The sequence below is a fragment of the Natrix helvetica genome, assembly GCF_964273705.1.
Source record: "Natrix helvetica genome assembly, chromosome: 4".
NCBI classification, from domain to species: domain Eukaryota; kingdom Metazoa; phylum Chordata; class Lepidosauria; order Squamata; family Natricidae; genus Natrix; species Natrix helvetica.
This window is the reverse complement of record NC_138550.1, coordinates 141,488,307-141,508,874: the sequence shown is the minus strand read 5'-3', so window position 1 is coordinate 141,508,874 and position 20,568 is coordinate 141,488,307. Positions and strand designations below refer to the sequence as shown.

The window sequence follows — 20,568 nt, the reverse complement described above, 5'->3', positions numbered from 1 at the left end:
TGAGCATGCTAGTTAAACATTTAGAAGATTTACAATATAGAAACATTTGTAGAATTTTAAAACCCTTCATATAATAATTGGAAAAGCAAATAGGCACATATATTTAACTTCCTGCTTCCTTGCAGATTTTTTTCCCAAAATTTGTCATCATACACACAAGATTTCTGTAATCAATGCACTTAAGAGTGAAGAAATCCCTTATACATGCCATCTCTCTTTAAAATCCCCCAATACGTTTTCTCCAAGTGTTGAAAGTTCTACATGTCAAAAGTTATAAACATCTAGAAAACAAGATTTAAAGTAAAAGTCAATCACCCACATATGCAAAGAGTCTTTTGCATGATTAAATTCTGAGCATAGATTTTCAGAGAAAGAAACACAGAATTTCATATTAGTTTGGGTGGATAGAAGCCAAGAGAAATAATATAATCCAGATCAGTTAGCTTACATTATAAAACTTTACCTGAAAGTTAAATAATGCTGCTTGCCCAACTAAATCTACTCTCAGAAATGGAGTCTAGTTTGCCAAAACACATTATCAGCTATCACTTCTCTGAAATTATGCTTCCAAAAAAACTATTAATTTTTAATTAAATACAGATGTAGCAATAAATGCTGGCTTCAGGTTTTAAATGTCTTTGGAAAACTGTGATAGCTGCAAGTTGAATGAGGCACTGTTTCACTGTGTGCTCTACAATACAGAGATTCCAAAGACTTCGTGATCACGGTGGTAAAAACATTTGTATGAACATAGTAGTGACTTCACAGGTAAAAGCTTCAAGTTTCTGCTTGTCTTCATTCGCTTCTAAAAATAAAGAGAAGAAAATGTGACATCTAGGTTGCAGAATTTTGCATTTCTTTTTTGTACATTATAATTTACTACAAAAATACCTTTTAATCCCTCTCATAATATAAACACTTCCAAACTTCACATTTTCTGATAAATGATATAAATCATATCTGCAGTTAAGGAATTTTCTGCAGTTGCCAGGGATTCTGAATATGTAAAGAACCATCTAGTTCAATATAATTAGACAAGGAAAATAGGTCAACAAGAGAAAACAAATTTACTGAATGGCATTTAAAAAGTAGCAATTAGAAGACTAGAACCTAAACCTAGAAATCAAGATTTCATATTCTGAGGTGGTATTTAGAAATAAACTCAGATTTGTTCAGGGAAAGCCTCCAGAATCTTCTTCTCTTTACCAAGTTCCTCCAAAGGGATGTCAGCTTCTATTGTGAAGTACTATAGCACGTGTGTGTGGGAACTGTCCATTTTAGTTCCATCCATTCATGTTTCAGGCTTCTCTATCTTTTGTCTCGATTAGAGATTAAACCTCCACTTTAAAAAGATAACAAAGCATAGATATGTTGTTTTTGTGTCGTGTTTCTTGGACAAGATATGCAGTGTGTTTTCTTGGACTACACAACAGGACTGCTTGGTCCTGGTATGTTTGCCAACGGCTATGTTCTTTGACCAACACATGCAACTAGGCATGGAGAAGTACTGAATGGTTTTTATGAAGCTCACATAGATACAAGAATAAAAAAATAAAAACTATTATTTGAAAAGGGCTACTGTCTGGGATACTATTTGGAGACCAGCTATTGTTGCTGTCGTTGAAGGCATTGACAAATCTGGTAAAAACAATCTCTGAAATGATAACTCAAGACATCATGGGTTGTCTAGCATCTACTAAAACTCATGTGACCTCAGATTAAAAATCTGATAAAGAGATTGGCAGACAGATATACACAATCCTTAATCCTCTACATATCTATACTATACTGCCTTCATGGAGTAAGTAGATCATGACCTGCTGAAAATTCTGTCCCACAACTCTATAAGTTTTGTTGCTTAGAGAAAGGAGAAAATAAAATACTGTTCTCTTTTTAGCCACCATTTAAATGCATGAGGATTAACAACAAATCACTACATACCATGAAGATAGCATGGACATTTTTGAGGTTGTTCTAATCTAAACAGTAGGACAGGCAGATTATAACCCATAATTGGTTTCATTCAGATAATCAATAGGATGAAAAGAAGGAGCAGTTTGGGGCAGGGTAGGCTGGAATGATATGAGAACAATACCTAATTCAATTTTGAATTTCTGTAAATGGATGTCCACTTCTTCTATAATACAATACAATAGTAGAGTTGGAAGGGACCTTGGAGGTCTTCTAGTCCAACCCCCTGCCTAGGCAGGAAACCCTATACCGTTTCAGACAAATAGCTATCCAACATCTTCTTAAAGACTTCCAGTGTTGGGGCATTCACAACTTCTGGAGGCAAGCTGTTCCACTGATTAATTGTTCTCACTGTCAGGAAATTCCTCCTCAGTTCTAAATTGCTTCTCTCCTTGATTAGTTTCCACCCATTGCTTCTTGTTCTACCCTCAGGTGCTTTGGAGAATAGTTTGACTCCCTCTTCTTTGTGGCAACCTCTGAGATATTGGAATAATGCTATCATGTCTCCCCTAGTCCTTCTTTCTCTTAAGCTAAACATACCCAGTTCCTGCAACCGTTCTTCGTATGTTTTAGTCTCCAGTCCCCTAATCATCTTTGTTGCTCTTCTCTGCACTCTTTCTAGAGTCTCCACATCTTTTTTACATCGTGGCGACCAGAACTGAATGCAGTATTCCAAGTGTGGCCTTACCAAGGCATTATAAAGTGGTATTAACACTTCACGTGATCTTGATTCTATCCCTCTGTTGATGCAGCCTAGAACTGTGTTGGCTTTTTTGGCAGCTGCTGCACACTGCTGGCTCATATTTAAATGGTTGTCCACTAGGACTCCAAGATCCCTTTCACAGTTACTACTACTGAGTATGGTATCACCTATACTGTACCTGTGCATTCCGTTTTTGTTGCCTAAATGTAGAACCTTACTCTTTTCACCATTGAATTTCATTTTATTAGATAGTGCCCAATGTTCAAGTTTGTCAAGATCCTTCTGTATCTTAAGCCTATCTTCTGGAGTGTTGGCTATTCCTGCCAGCTTGGTATCATCTGCAAATTTGATGAGTTCCCCATTTATTCCCTCATCCAAATCATTGATGAAGATGTTGAAGAGTACTGGGCCTAAAACAGAGCCTTGGGGTACTCCACTGCATACTTCCCTCCATGTAGATGCAGTTCCATTGAGAACTACACGTTGAGTGCGGTTGGTCAGCCAGTTACCAATCCATCTGGTGGTGATGCTGTCTAACCCACATTCTTCTACTTTATCTAGTAGTAGGTTATGGTCTACCTTATCAAAAGCCTTACTGAAGTCCAAGTAAACTATATCAACGGCATTCCTCTGGTCCACTAATTTTGTCACATTCTATATCAAGAGTTAAATATACAATCCAATCAAATAAAAATAAATTTCCTCCTTATGCTGAGTAATGTTACTAAAACCAGTACCTCTTTTAATTTATTATATTTTCCCTCAGGTTTCCCACACTAACCCAAAGAAGTATTTTGTCCTTTCGACAACCATAGAAGGCCAATGCAGTTGACTTATCCAAAGGTAAAAGTCAATAAGCTTTGTAGCCTAATGAAAGTTCAATTTGTTCTTCTTACATCTATGTCCAAACTTTTAGTTCTAGGTAACTTATATGAAAAATAATAGCACTGCTTCCCCCCTATTTAACTTGGAACCAGTAAAATTCAGGATTTTATATTTACAGTGTCAAATATGAAAATGACATATTTTTAGGAAATTAAAAATCCCTCAAAATGCCATTGTATGCTTTCCACTTTATTCACACAAAATGCCAACTCTGCAAGATAAGAACTGAGATATTAAAAAAATATTGGTTGGGTCAAAAGTGCTTGCCTGAGGGGAATTGTTTGTTGTGTTTCACAAGGAACTCTCCCATGTGGAAAAGACACTCAAATATAGCTTGCAAAATGGCATGGAAGGTTTTTTAAAGAATCCCATGTGTTCTTGGGAACTTAGCCAGAGTAATTGAGCTGCTTCTCATAAAAGCATGCATTGGGTAGATGGATAATGAATATCTGTAACTGAGAGAAAATAATTTACAAAACAAAAAAATATTTTGTTTATATGATGTCTGTTTTCAACTTAGTCCAAGAGCTTGTTTATAGGACTTGTTGTATAAGATTTTAAACCCCTACTAAAATGTATACATTATATGGGTGGTACTGCTCCTATTCATTATTTCTTATGCAAGAATGTAATCTCTGAAATTAAACAGTAATGTTCCGCTTGTTCTTGTACAAAAGTTCACAAATGCACTGATGTATTTTCACTTCGGGTCGCTGAATTCTGCATTCAAGCCTCCATTTTGTAATACCCATGTTTGAATTACATGGGGATAAGTCCAAAAATATAAGCACTGTTTGTTTATTTTTATAAAACATTTTTTTACTGTAAAACATATTTCTTGTTATAATTATGTACAAAGTTCAGTGTCCCGGTCAAAGAAAGTTTTGGTATTCCCTGATTTTCTCCCAGAATTTTCTTTTCTACTCGTTCCCAGTGTTCCAGGCATGGTCCAACTCTGAAATTGGTCATATAATCAATTACAATATAAATTTAATTTATGCTTGTTAAACTGCTTTCAACTGAATATATGACTGAACCTTGTGCTGTTACTGTATACAATTACATTAATTTTTCAAAACAGACTTCTCTAGGTCCAAAACTTTAAACAACATTATCTTTCAAAAGCAATTTTTGATTATATTACAGATTTTCTATGGAGATGAAAGCCCTCAGGCAAGCATATGTAGAATTTATTCCCTGTAGGTTATCTATTTAAAAGAAACTAAGGAGGTTTTTACAACTGCAAAGCTAATCAGAAGAACCATGAATAAAGAAATGGACTTAATGATAAAATTAAGGCAACTACCCACCTAAGCAGGCTTCAGTGACGTGCGGTGAGGTTTATGGCTGGTGAGGCTGGTGACGTCATCAGGAAGGCGGGGAATGGGACCACGTGTTCTGGAGGCTCAGGCTACCTCAGCCTCCAGCACACGTGATCCCATTCCCCGCCTTCCTGAGCGTGCTCCGCCGGCTCGCGTTCTGCAGTCCTCGAAAGCGACTGGGGAACGACGAGAACCTTCCTGCCTCTGCTGGACTTTGCGCGCTCCTCGCGACTGCATATTGCAGAAAATACAACATATTGCAGTTGCGAGGAGCGCGCGAAATCCAGCAGAGGCAGGAAGGTTCTCGTCGTTCCCCAGTCGCTTTCGTGCCTTCGTCATCTGGGAGCGCCGACAACATTTCTGCCTCTGCAGCTCCCAGGCGGGGCCAGACGGATGTATATAATATTATAATTATATATATATAGTATATAATATTATATACTATTATTTCATGAAGAGGTGAGGCTCTGCCTCCCCTGCCTCCCCTGACCGCACGTCCCTGGCAGGCTTAAGCTTCTAGAGAAAATGATAACCAATTTAACAAATAAAATAAAACGATGTCTTTGTTTCAGATTCTGGTCAATCAGATTTTGAAGCATACTTAATGTTAATATTAAACCCAGTTTTTCCTTTATTTTCCAAATATAGTTTTTCTACTTCCAGGTTCCCTTTTTTTTACATTTTCACTCACTCCCTTTATATTCTCCTGGGAGGGGGAAAATACCATCTTGCCTAATTTGTATTGCTTTCCAAAGTTTATCCTATATTTGGTGCAGCTACTAAGGTGCTTTATTGTTTACGTAGAAATAATACACCAACTTGTATGAAATGTCAATAAATATTCTCTGTCATATGATCAGCTTTGTAGCATGTTACATTTTGCCCTTCTATTTGTAGAACAGTGCAGTTACTGGTACTGTCATCAACTTCATTCTTGGGTGCTGAAATAGCAATATTAGAATGTGGATGAAGGAATGGTTTTTCTGTACTTTTATTCCATAGCTGTAGGGATTCTCAGTCATTCATGTCATGGTTGCCTGGAATGGATTTCCAGAGAAAAATTGCAGACTACAGAAACCAGGAGCACTGCTCAGGTGACCCGAGGACACAGATAAATCTCCAAGTGCTTCAGCGATCCTCTAAAAGGATGCAAATTACCAGCTGTCTGCAAGGAATACTAATCCTTCCACTCCCCCTATCCTGTTGGAGCTGAAGAAGCTTCTTGGATGAGAAGCGGAACATCTTCAAAAGAAAAAAAAGAAATGTATTTTAAGAGCCCTATTCTTAATTTTAGACACACCACTGCACTCCTAATGACAGGATATTTAATGGAGTTATGCCACCTAAATGTTCCTCTACTTTAGCTATATTTGTACATTTTTTTAAAAATGAGAAAATCTTTAATTTTGCAGTTGTATTATCTTTGCAATGTGTATGTTAAGCCAACCGCTGCTTTAATCTTTGCCTTCATCTTTGACCAAACCTCTACGCTATTGCTCTTCATTCTATGGAAAAAAGAATGAGTGTATATATGCTGATGGGTTGTTTCAAAATTGATTGTGTTGCTCAAAAAGCATTATATCCATCTTCTATTTCAATAAACATATTCTGAATTGACTGAACTGTGAAGGCATCAAAGTTACACAGGGGTTCAATATCAATCTTCTGATTCACATTTGTAAACATTACCAGAGATCTTTGGCATACATTAATGTTTTTTAAACTTCAGCAACTTTACGATGTGTAGACTTCAACTCACAGAATTCCTCAGCCGGTATAAGTTCACACATTTTAAAGTTGCCAAGGTTGAGAAAGACAGATGTACAGTAATCTCAAGGAAGCCATTATCTCAATGTAACCTAAAACAAGAGTATAGGTAGCCCTCAACCACAATTGAGCCCACCATTTCTGTTGTTAAGTGAAACATTTGTTAAGTGAGTTTTGCCCCATTTTACGCTTTTCTTGCCACAGTTGTTAAGTGAATCACTGAAATTGTTAAGTTAGTAACACGATTGTTACGTGACTCTGACTTCCCCATTGACTTTTCTTGTCAGAAGGACACAGAAGGTGATCACACAACCCCAGAATACTGCAACAGTCATAAACATGAACCAGTTGCCAAGCATCCAAATTTTGGTCACATGACCATGGGGATGCTGCAATGGTCATAAGGTGGAAAACGGTCATAAGTCACTTTTTTCAATCCTGTTTTAACTTTGAAGGGTCACTAAATGAACTGTTGTAAGTTGAGGACTACCTCTATATTGTATGGATAAATTGTTACTCTGGAGGGGTGTGATAATGAAAAAAAAAATTATAAGATCCAAATTAAGAAATTATGGCTGCACTCACACATACCTGAGACTCTGTCCGACTGAAGTCAGTGGAGCTTACCTTTGAGATACTGTGCCTATTTAGAACTACACTCCTCACTGAATAAATCGATTTTTAAAAAGCACAGAATAATCAAAAAGAGCAAAATGTATAGAAGTATAAATAAGATCTGGTTGGCCATTGATAGAAAATTAGTTCTCAACCATATGCAGTCTTCCCTTAATTTATCAAGATTCTGCTTGGAAGCCAATTGTTATTATTGATGAAATGCAGAAGAGAAACAGGCATTTAGAACTGCATAAGAAACGCATACAGCAATAAAATCTTAAAATTGCAGTGACTCCATCTTTAAAAATATATAGTGAAGAGCCTTGGTGGTGCATTGTTTAGAGTGCAATTCTTCAGGCTACTTCTGCTGACTGTCGGCTGCCTGCAATTTGGCAGTTCGAATCTCACCAGGCTCAAGCCTTCCATCCTTCCGAGGTGGGTAAAATGAGGACCCAGATTGTTGGGGGCAATATGTTGACTCTGTAAACTGCTTAGAGAGGGCTGTAAAAGCACTATGAAGTGGTATATAAGTCTAAGTGCTATTGCTATTTCTATTGCTATGGGTATCAAAGTAACTTACCTGTTTTATATCTATGAAGCGCACGCATTCTAGCCACATACTCAGAAAGCTATGTCCACAGTGTGCACATTCTTGCCTCTGGGAAAGTAAATTCTGTGCTTGTGGGTTTTGTTTTACTGCTCTGCATAAAAGAGGGTTTTCGTTTTCCAGCTGAGTAAAAATAAATCTTGCTGTTATTTCCTGTGGAATTAAAAGACAAAATAATAAATATTATTGACAAGAATTGTAATAGAAATTTAAATATGTCACTTGAAGTTTTAATTTAGAAAAATTATATGGCACTGTCTTTTCAAGTGCACAGTGCAGCTGAGAAAAAATACAACAAAACCATTATTAGAACATAATTAAGAAAGAAGACAAAAAAAATGAAAACCAGTAGAGACCTCATGCTAAAACGTTAAAAACTCTGCATAAGTACGAATATTTGTAACCCCCTCCAAACTTAATAAGGAGATAGACTGTACTTTTTTCAAGTAGCAATTTGTTTTTTAGCATGGTCCCTGCCAAGGGAAAGAAAAAAGTAACTACTGATGTTAAATGCCTCTGTGCTGAGAATTGCAGAATGTGCTCCACTGATATCTAAAAGCGTGGAGGAGACTATGTGGGTATAGCAATAGCAATTAGAAATATACCGCTTCACAGTGCCTTACAGTCCTCTCTAGGCAGTTTACAGAGTTCAGCATATTGACCCCAACAATCTGGATCCTCATTTTACTGACCTCGAAAGGATGGACGGCTGTGTCAACTTTGAATCTGTGAGATTCAAAGTGCTGAACTGCTGGCAGTCAGCAGAACTAACTTGCAATACTGCATTCTAACCACTGTGCCACCATGGCTCTTAGAATACGTAGACAGTGGTGGGATTCAGCCAGTTCGCACAACTTTGGGAGAACCGGTTGTTAACTTTCTGAGCAGTTTGGTAAGCTGGTTGTTGGAAGAAATCATTAGGGCAGAGAACCGGTTGTAAAATTATTTGAATCCCACCACTGTAGGTAGGTAAATCTGTAGTTGGCTGGACTTTAAGCCATGCAATGCTTTATGCACCAGTGGGAATACTCTGAAATGAGGGTGGAAGGCAACCCATAGCCAATGAAGCTGTTTCAGTACATGGATTGTGTGGGACCTTTGAGAGACGCCATTCAGCACTCATGCTGCTGCATTCTGAACAATTTCCAGGCTTTTTTTTTAAGGCATGCATGCTTGATTTAATAGCAGCTCATTTGGTGTAGTGGCTAAGGTACAAGGGTAGAAAACAGAAGACTGTGAGTTCTAGTCTTGCCTTAGGCACAAAGCCAGCTGGGTAGCCTTGACCCTCTCATTCTCTCTTCGCTCTAGGAGGAAGGCAATGGCAAACTATTTATGAAATCTTGCCAAGAAACCTGTTCAGGCAGTTGCCAGGATCAAGACTGACTCAAAGATAGCACCGCCCCCTCAAAAAAAGAACCACCCAATTTATCAGCTGAACCTGATAAAAGGTCTGCTACCTCAGTAGTGGGATTCAAAATTTTGTACTACCGGTTCTATGGGCGTGGCTTGGTGGGCATGGCATGACTTGATGAACATGGCTTGGTGGGTGTGGCAGGGGAAGGATATTGTAAAATCTCCATTCCCTCCCCACTCCAGGGGAAGGTTACTGCAAAATCCCCATTCCCTGCCGATCAACTGGGACTCGGGAGGCAGAGAATAGATGGGACGGGGCCAGTCAGAGGTGGTATTTACTGGTCCTCCAAACTACTCAAAATTTCCGCTACGAGTTCTTCAGAACTGGTCAGAACCTGTTGAATACCACGTCTGCTCTATCGCCTCTGTTCCTTAAAAGAATTCTTCCTCCTGAGAGGATACCATTTACATTTGTTGCATAGTGTATATCAAAAATGCTCCTTCCTTCTGAATTATTGGCTGATTCATACATTTTACTGAGTGATAAGATGTTTTCTTTTCTTTTAGTGTGAACATATCTAGTTTATTTCATAAATCATTACTTATATAGTTTGGTGTTACATGTAACCAATTGTTCACTGGCCCATGTTTTAAACAAAGGATTATTTAGGACTACACTTCAACCCAACCACTATTTTAATTGATGTTTTAATCATCTCAAACTCATACAATTAAGGATTTTAGTACTATGCTAAATCATTTCAATCCATTTAACTTGAAAACTAATATACAGTACTCATATAATTAACAATAACTAATTTTCAACATATATCCCAGGTTACAAAATAGTTATTTGAAATTGTTTGGATAGCAAAATATAAATTTGAAATCTAGGGAAAACATCATGCTAAAGCAATAGTTTCTTGAACATGTACTTCTGTACATGTTCTGTATGAACCTTAAGAGTGAGAATGTCCTCTTCTTGTATGGCACTAACTGGGTTTTTCTGAAGCAATGGATTATCTTCACAGTAAAGTTCTTCAAGCTGAAGATATCCCATCTATTTAAATAACAAAATAACATTTCAAATATAAAACAATATATTTAATATTTTTCCATTAACATCATTTATTTGCCCTACATCTTATGCCTATAGTTTGGTTTTGCCCCCTGACAATTTTGGGAGTACTGGTAGCTATTTGCATTCCTTCAAATTATAAGTTGTCCAGTGTTTTGGGGGGAGCCAAGTGCCCTCCAAATGAGATAGATAGATTGATAGATAGATAGATAGATAGATAGATAGATAGATAGATAGATAGATAGATAGATAGATAGATAGATAGTTGAAATTCAGCAGGTTCTGACAGGTTCTGGAGAACCGGTAGCGGAAATTTTGAGTAGTTCGGAGAACCGGCAAATACCATAGTAGGTGGGAATGGAGATTTTGCAATATCCTTCACCCAAGAGTGGGGAGGGAATGGGGATTTTGCAGTATCCTTCCCTTGCCACACCCACCAAGCCACGCCCACAGAACCAGTAGTAACAAAAAATAAATTTCACCGTTAGATAGATAACATAAGTAATCATATTTAAACAGAAAGCTACAAAAACAATTGGAAAAAAGTATGTTTTTTCTGCCCAGATTGAAAAGGTCTCTTGTATTGCAATCTAAAAGCACCCAAAAGAACATTTTCTATAGCTACACTAAAATGATGAGGCTCTGCTTAGAGATACATTTCAATGACTTATGTGACTGATTGTACATGATTTATTTTAACAAGCCTTTGATCTGGCTGATTTTACCTGCAATTCTTTACCATCTGTGATTTTGTGTGATTTTGTGTGTTTTTACAACAACAAAATGGTAAAATTCATGTAGAAAAACAAATTGGTGAGACTCAAATGCGATAACAACATAAACACAATTACAAAAGTATAATATCAAAAGTCAAGTAAGGGTCTTTGATATATTTATATGGCACTGTTGGAAATGCATTATATTTGAGTATTTTCTAGGCCAACCATTAGACTTCAATAGAAGATTGGTTAGGGAGGTTTCCACTGAAGAGATTGATTAACAATCATACTTACTGCTTTGGGAAAAATCTGAATATTATTTCCTGCAACATCAAGAATCTTAAGTCTCTCCAGCTTGCAGATTCCCTAATTAAAATGATAAATATGAATTAATAATATTAAAATAAGTGTCCTTCAGCACAAACCTAAGTAGACCTACTTTGATGTGCTGCAGAGTATTCCCAAGTGAACGTGCATAAAGTTACTGAATTCCTGGAATGTATTTCTACAGATCCTCAGAAGTAACCATCAAATTTTAATTTTAATGTCAAAGAAGGAACAATCATCATTAAATAATTAAAGCATAACATGGAGAATAATTAATACAATTCAATCATGTTTAAATGTAAACCAAAGTATATTAAATTTAGGGTTTTTTCTCTACGGTATCATTATTTTGTTCCAGTCTTTGCCTATGGAGATTCTCAGCCATCCAGGCCATAGTTGTCCCAAAGGTGTTTTTTCAAGAGCCAACTGGACTTTCTGGGGGTTTTTGGGGGGAGACATTTTGCTTCTCATCCAAGAAACTTTTTCAGCTCTGACCGGATGGTGGTTAATGAACAATTTATACTCCTTGCAAACAGCTGTTCATTTGCATTCTTTTAGAGCAAGCAGGGGTGTCAAACTCGTGGCCCGTGGGCCAGTTGCATCATGCGCAGACCACACCAACACCCAGTTTAGCGGAGGGGGGGAAAGTCATGACACATCACGTGACAACTATGTGACAATGTGAGTTTGACGCCGCTGTTTTAGAGAGTCGCTGAGGCCACCTGGAGGGTTCCCTGAGAGTTATTAGGGTCACCTGAGTAAGGCAAATGGGTGTGAAGCCTTCTTGGAATTGTTGAAAGGACTGTGTTATAAACTGGAAATAGATGATGTCATATCTGGTCTGGGCTGAGGTTTGTTCTATCACCTATGAGGCCATCTATGTCAAAATTGAACAGCCCTCACTCAACAGAGGGAAAAGGATTTGATCACAGCGTCCTCTCAGTTACGTGATCAAAAAACAGGGGCCTTGGAATTGCAATGTATTTACAACTGTTGCAGCATCCCGGAGTCATGTGATCTCCATTCAACAACTTTCCAATCAGATTCCAACAAGCAAAGTCAATGGGAGAAGCTGAATATGCTAAACCACCACAGGTTTCACTTAACTGCAGTGATTCGCTTAAGAAACATGGCAAAAAAGTTGTACAATTATTGGGCACCACTCAGTTAATAACCGCTTTACTTAACAATGAAAATTCTGATCCTAATTGTGTACATAAGTCAAGAACTACCTGTACTTTGCATAAACAAAAGCTTTGACTATTGCATAAACAAAACATTTGACTATTGTTTCCCTAAACTTTAGGGCAATGGCCCCCAACCTTCTGGGCACTAGGGACCAGTTCCATGGAGATAGGTTTTTCCATGGACTGGAGCGGGTGTGGTTTTGCATACTGCCTGCATCCTGCGAATGGGCTTTTGCTTGTTTTCACGGTCCAGATTCTGTCATGCTGTGGCTTGGTGCTGGTCCATGGACTGCTATTGTGGACTCCTGGTTTAGGATATACCTGCTGCATACTAAGTAACAGAACTGATCAATGCAACTTTTAAGATGAGTTAACTATAAGAATACACAAAAGATCACCTTGCAGTAGAGTGAAAAACTTCAGCCCTCCAAATGTTGTTGCTGAAGAAGACTCTCCAAGCTCCATCATCATTAGCTCTTTTGATTGAGCGTCTGAAAGCCTGTTTCATTTCCCTATCCAACTCCTAAAGCAGGGGCCCTCAAACTATGGCCCCCGGGCCAGATATACGGCCCACCAAAGCCATTAATCCGGCCCATTCGGGACCGTGAGGCTGCCCCACCCACACTGCCCCACCTACCCCCTGCCCCCCACCTGACCTCTGGACACTGGGGAGGCCAAAATGGGACGTGTGGAGGCCTCGGCGTGTTTTTGGCCTTCCCAGCCTCCAGAGAGAAAGAGGGAGGGAAGAAGCAACACACACACACAAGTCCCTCATATATACCCCAAGGCAGCCACATCCCTTCACTAACCTGCTTTCCACCCCCAGGAGCATAACAAATTAAAGTTTAATTTATTTGTATTGTTTGGACTGCTAAATTGGCCATGTCCACTCAGTCACACGTCCACCTAGCTATGACCATCCAGCTGGTCCAGGCCCCCAACAGTCTGAGGGACTGTGAATTGGCCCGTTTAAAAAGTTTGAGTAACTCTGTTCTAAAGGCATAGCTTTTTTAATGATCACAATATAATACATTGTTTTCCAAACATAGCTACTCACATCAGGGAGCGATTCTATTTTATTTCTTGACAAAATCAAGATCTTGAGATTTTCCAGATGTTGGATGTCTTCAGGTAATGAGGTGATGAAATTGTGGGATAAGTGAAGTTCATGCAAATTCTGAAGGTAACAAAATTCCCTGGGAATCTTTTCCAATTTGTTATTCTCTAAACTCACACATTCAAGATTTTCAAGCCTATTGGAAGAAAGCATTTGAGGATATTTGCTTTTAAATATTTAACAGCTATTTATAAATGATGGCCTCTAATGTTGCATATAAATCAATTTTAATGAAATTACTTATAGCATATTCTCAAATCAGCCTTTCTAGCCTTCAGCAGATATCAAGTCCAATAATTCAACTGCACCACGTTGGCTGGATATTATGGGAACTGATATTTATCACTATTGAACAACATATCTATGTTGTACTTGTTTTGTTCCTGTAATCTAAAACTAGACAAAATGTTACATCATAGACAATTTTTGAACCAAGGTATCTCGAATGGGCTCACTTACAGAATGGGTCCAAAACAGTGATGGTATTCAGCAGGTTCTGACCAGTGACATGCGGTGAGGTTTATGGCTGGTGAGGCTGGTGACATCATCAGGAAGGCGGGGAATGGGACCATGTGTGCAGGAGGCTGAGGCTGCCCTAGCCTACTGCACACATGGTCCCATTCCCCGCCTTCCTGAGTCAACATGAAGGGGACCGCGGAGCGCAAGCCAGCGGAGCACGCTCTGCGGTCCCCTTCATGTTGACTCAGGAAGGCAGGTATCAGACCACGTGTGTCTTTTCCCTTTTCCCTTTTTTTTCTTGTCATGATGAGAGCGGTGAGGCTCTGCCTCCCCTGCCTCCCCTGACCGCACGTCCCTGGTTCTGACCAGTTCAGGAGAACTGGTAGCAGAAACTTTGAGTAGTTCAGAGAACCAGTAAATACCACCTCTGACTGGCCTCGCCCCCATCTATTCTCTGCCTTCTGAGTCCCAGCTGATTGGGAGCTAATGCGAATTTTACTGTATTCTTCCCCTGGAGTGGGGAAAGAATGGAGATTTTACAGTATCCTTCCCCTGCCATGCCCACCAAGGCACGCCCACAAAACCGGTAATAAATTTTTTTGAATCCCACCACTGGTCCAAAATCTAGAACTCAAGACTCCTGTGGAATTGAAATTTGACAAATTTTTAACAATATTTTATGATATAAAATGGTCATAAAATATTTCCTATATCTATGTTTATGACTGTTCTATACAGTTCAACGTGGGCTATTTTCAAGACAACTCTTGTTCCTGTAACATTTAACTGGATTGAAACAATGCATCATAGGGCAATCTTTTTTCAACCAAAGTATATCATATAGGCTACCTTACAGAATATGTCCAGATGTGCAACACAGAGCTCCCATGGAATTAAAATTTGGCAAATTTTACAGTTTATAGAAATTATAATATATTATGGGTTCACCTTGGTTTATAGTGTTTAAACAAAGAGAAAAGTGATCTGGATCAGTGTTTTTCAATTTTGGCAACTTTGAGTTGTGTTGACTTCAACTTTTAGAATTCCCCAGCCAGCATAGAGTCATAAAGCTGCAAGGTTGAGAAACACTGATCTACTGTTGATAAATGGAATGATATATAAATATCTTTTTTCAGCTACGACCCCAACTGTGGATATAAATAATTAACTATATTCTATTGTTAAACATAACATCAAATATAAACTTATCTCACATTTCATTCAAAATCAAAGGGACTTATTTTCCCCCACAACCACCCTTTGAGGCAAGCTAAGTGAGAATGACTGACTGACTGGCTAATCCAGATTGTTTAGAAGATCCAAACCAGGATCTTCATATTCTATATCCAACACTTTAGCCATTACATTGCACTGACTCTTGTAATAATGGCTCTCCTTTAATGCTAATCTGAGAGTTCGTGTCCTTTCTATTGACTTAGGAAAAGTATTTATATTCTTTGTTAAGTAGCTTTTTTTGTAAGATAAACATATATTCCCCTCAACCACACACGCACAGTCAAGTCTTCAAATAGCTATATTTAAAATTAAGCAAAGATTGCAAAATACATTGTTATGGTGAAATACTATGAGAAAGATATGGATCTATCTCAACACAATGGCATCCATAGATGGCAGCAATGAGGGTCGAACTGTTTTAAAGGCCAAGAGACCATCCCACAAGCCCAGTCCATGTTGTACCTGCCTTAGGATGTCTCACACAGAGAGAGGAATAGCAACCAAAAGATGGATCTTGCAGCATCACATTGCAACACTGCTTTCATCATTCAAAAGCCGCTGATGCTCACAAAAATAGTGACGGGTTATTAAAACTAACTTATCCATTGCAGACAATTCAGGCAAAACCTCATCCTGATATTTATCAAATATACCTGCAAATCTCTGGCGGAAGATCATTTAGTTGGTTCTTGTTCAGATTGAGAAGTTCTAAATTCTTCAATTCATCTATAAACAAACATGGCCTTCAAATAAAGCTTTTGCAGAAATATGAAGTCTTATATTATGCCTATTCTCCTAATGTTCCATTTTATTTATATATCCCTAGGGGTCATAATGCTATTTTAAGTAACCAAGAGTACATTTAAGTACATGTAAGTACCATTCCGCTATGCATTTATTTTTTTAACCTTCATTTCTACTAAAAAAAATGTTTTGTAAGAGCATTCACAGAATTCTGAGGGCTGCACTTGGAGTTTTTAAGGATCACACCTAATCTCTGCATCTCTGCATTAGCTTTGTTAGGACCAGTTTCAGTTTAACTACTGGCAACAACGAATGCTTAGAGGACCAAGTCGCCAGTGATTGAAGACGGATAAAGCAGTTTATAAGTAACAACTGTTAATAAAACCATAATAAACATTTTGGTTTAAAAAAAGGAACAGAATCCTTTTCAAAGAGCATAGACATGAATCTTCGTCTGTCACGCCAACGTTATTCGCTGTATCGTCTGCAGAGCATTGCAATTTCCTCCAGAAGTGGATTTGGAGTAGATTTTTGAGATGATGACTTCGTTTTCTTTCTTTTTCTTTCTCATAAAAGATTCTTTAAAATCCCCCAAAGTAGGTATTTTAGAAAACATATTCCTCTTTTCTCATGACAGATTTTTTTTTCTGAGATTGTATCAGTTAAAACATTGACAATAAAATATTTTTTAAAAAACTATTCATTTCCTTCATACGCTTATACAACAGAAGTTATTATAATACACTTGAATGGACATGTAAATTAAAAGTGATTTCAGTACAGTGGGATGAGGGTAGCGATTTTATCACATAGCATAATTTGCTGCTGAGTAAATAGCATAGCACATATGTGGCTATATATCTACTGTATAGTAAATGCGGTAGTAAAGTATCTGATTTTGAACACAACATGATATGCTCTTACCAAATATTAAAGGTGACATTTTGGTGATCTTGTTTCCAAACAAATAAAGCTTTTGCAGAGATATGAGATATTTCAATTGCTCTGGAACTTCCTCAAAATTATTATTTCCCAAATTTAGTACCTTCAACTACAATCAGATATTTGATTAAATCATGTTAATCAGTTCTCCTCTAAGGTTGAAAAAAGACACTCATGAACATTTAGTACTACCTAATTTTGAACTATCATGTTAAGAGCTGAAACTATCCCGTGATTCAAGTATACTAACAGAAATTCTATCTCTTAAAACAAAACTGGGCAGTATTGTCAGTTAGATTGAAATTGAGAAATGGGCTACGAGTAAAATCCTACATTATTATAGCAGGATACCCCAAATGGCATGGAATTATCAGAAAAATATTTTGTATGGAATGGAATGGCAGGCAAATTCCTTGGAATGGTCCTTATGATTTTATTAAAGAAATAAAAGCTTTCATTCAGGAGCTCAAAGTATAGATGAATACAGTATTTATGTTTTTATTTATATCCCATCTTTATTATTTTTACAAATAACTCAAAAGTGTGAAACATTTTCCTCCTATACAAAACCTTTGCGGGATTTAAAACCTTTGCCAGACCAATTATACAGCTCGTCTGCCTGGAATCCACACTGTATAACGGACATTAATATAATTGAGTGAGTCCAGAGGTATTATACGAGAAGAGTACTCCACTCCTCTGCTCGCAATAGAATACCTTATGCCACTAGGCTTGAAATTTTGGACCTGGACACAACCTAGACTATGCCACCTACGGATCTGACCTAAGCGTAGTACACAAAATTGTCTGCTACAACGTCCTAGCTGTCAAAGACTACTTTAGCTTCAACTGCAATAATGCACGGGCAAACAATAGATACAAACTCAAAGTAAACCGTTCCAAACTCTGTTGCAGGAAATATGGCTGAGTGATCAATGCCTGGAATGCACTACCACTCTCTCTTATTACATCCACAAACCCCCAAAACTTTAACCTTAAACTATCTACTGTGGACCTCACCCCTTCTTAAGAGGTCTGCATAAGCGCACCAGTGTGCCTATTGTCCCTGTCCTACTGTTCCCATCTATTTGTACTCATTTCTTATGTATATACATATACCTGCTTATACCTATATGTTTATATGTTATATTTAGTACCTTCAACTACAATCAGATATTTGATTAAATCATGTTAATCAGTTCTCCTCTAAGGTTGAAAAAAGACACTTGTGAACATCTAGTACTACCTAATTTTGAACTATCATGTTAAAAGCTGAAACTATCCCGTGATTCAAGTATACTAACAGAAATTCTATCTCTTAAAACAAAACTGGGCAGTATTGTCAGTTAGATTGAAATTGAGAAATATTCCTTTCTCATACATTGACAAACCAAATAAATAAATAAAAATAAATAAAATAAATACTATTTTCCCACAAGAACCCCCCTGTGAGGTGGGTTAGGCTCACCAGTGGCGTCATGGATGTGCGCCACGCGCGCACTTATCTTAGCGCCTCCATGATGCTCCGTGATGCTCCAGCTGCTCCGGAGAGCATCACGCAGGCACTGTACATGCTATGCGCCTGCGCAGAAGCCTTTAAACACAGGTAGGGAGCTCGGGCGGGTGGGCCCTCCGGAGCACTGTACTGGAACGGTATCCGGTGCTCCGGCTGGCTCTGGTACGCGTGTACCAGGGCGTACCGCCTGCAACCCACCACTGGTTAGGCTGAACGAGAATGGCTAGTCCAAAGTTATCCAGCTGGTTTTCATGGCTAAAGGCTAAGTATACTTAAGTATTAAGTTTGGTACAATGAAATTTTATATCAAGTAATACTGGGTTGACATGTTGCTCCAAGTCCAAGTTCGTTAATAAATTAGCTGGCTAACACAACAAAATGATCTATAAACTATGAATTACAAACCATAATAGCAACGGAGTCATATTAATGCAATGAATGAAGGTATCTGTCTTAAGATGCAATAATATGACTTTGCTGAATGTCTGTAGAGACTTTCACTCATCCAGGTCATTGTTGTCCCCAAAGTATTTTTTCCAAATGACAACTGAACTTTTTTAGTTCTTTGAAAATATTTTGCTTCTCCAGTTCCCGATATTTAGATTTTTGCAAGCCCAGTAAGTAGCCTTTATTTAGAGGATATGTTTAAACTGAAACTTTAATAATGATCAAATGTTGATTCTGCCATGGATTTATACTATTACAATTGCAGCATATTTATTTGTTCACAAAATAACATACATTTTATCACCACCACCACCCAAAAAAATGCCATGCAGCAAAATTGTTAAAAAAGTACTATGTAGTTCTCAATTGTTTCAAAGATGTTGATCAAAAGACCTAAAATACAAATCTATTTTTTTTCAAAAGGAGAAAAATTCATTTTAAAATGCTTCTTCATTCTATGTCAGCCGATAACTATTCCTGCCCTAGCCAGAGTCACATTCTCCCACTTTAAGAAACCACTATACCATGAAACAAATTTTCTTTTTTTGGGAAGGTGGGGGAAATATTACAAAGTATACTATTTTTTTTCCAATGAAGATTTTCCAACAAAGTTTACAAAGGCTTACACAGTTTACAAAGGCTTACAAAGGCTTACAAAGTTTACAAAGGTTTACAAAATTATTCTGGATTGAAAAAGTATTCATTCAAAATTCAGCAGTATCTTGTTTACAGCTGAGATTACCGAGATCGAGATTATTAAACAAATTTGTTACAACATCAGTTTAAGGATAGCTTCAGTGTAATAATTAATACAGATCTTTTTTAACAAAAAAAATTAAGAACGGAATGAATGTTTCCCCCTTGTTCTTTCCTTGTAAATATCAGAGGTTCTCTAGTATGGAAGAATGGTGATTGTTGCAGGAGATCATTCCATAGCAATGCAAGAAGAGCCTGGCTGGACCAGTCACAGACCTCTTTAAACCAGCATTCTGGGTAACAAAGCTTACAATCGGGGTAAGCGAATGATAACCCTGCTTCACAAATGCGGTTCCAAGCCAGGATCTCGCCCTCCGCCTCCCCTCACCCGGCTCAGAGCCTCCATTTCGTGAGAGAGACTGAACAGTCGGTTGTCTCGCAGGCTGAGGCGCTCCAGGTTGCTCAAGCTGGCCAAGCCCCGGGGCGGGTGCTGCAGACCCCGACGTGCCAGGGAGAGCGAGCGAGTCCCGGAGCCGCCCCGCAGCACGCGAAGCAGCTTCCCTTCCGCCATCTGCGGACTGTCCTCCGGCCCGATCACGTCGCTGTGGAAACGGCAGAACTTTAAAAAGTTCTTTCCTCCCGTTGTCGTGGCAACGCCGAAGCCTCAGCGGGTTCTACGGGCGGGGACAGAATTGCGGCGATTGTTACAGCTCGGCGGTCATCTGTCACAATCATTCATCAGTGTTCATTGATGACGAATAAAGTATTTTTTTAAAAAAAAATGCGCGCTACGAAGTGTTGGGGAGTGGGGAACACACTTATTGGGAATAGAAACATGGGATGTATGAATGTAATTGCCGTCGCTTGATAACGTTGA

The 20,568-nt window shown here is 38.3% G+C and overlaps 1 protein-coding gene across 1 annotated transcript; it reads right to left on the bottom strand.

The window, feature by feature from the left end:
• Positions 1-691: 691 nt before the first annotated feature.
• On the bottom strand, positions 692-20,262 carry LRRC69 (leucine rich repeat containing 69; the record flags this gene model as incomplete). The annotated part of the gene is made up of 8 exons (XM_081953226.1): positions 692-802; positions 7,844-8,023; positions 10,182-10,283; positions 11,315-11,386; positions 13,592-13,787; positions 16,000-16,072; positions 17,015-17,141; positions 20,080-20,262. The coding sequence occupies 8 exons, from the start codon at positions 20,260-20,262 to the stop codon at positions 692-694; spliced, it is 1,044 nt and encodes a 347-aa protein (XP_081809352.1).
• Between the last annotated feature and the right edge of the window lie 306 nt (positions 20,263-20,568).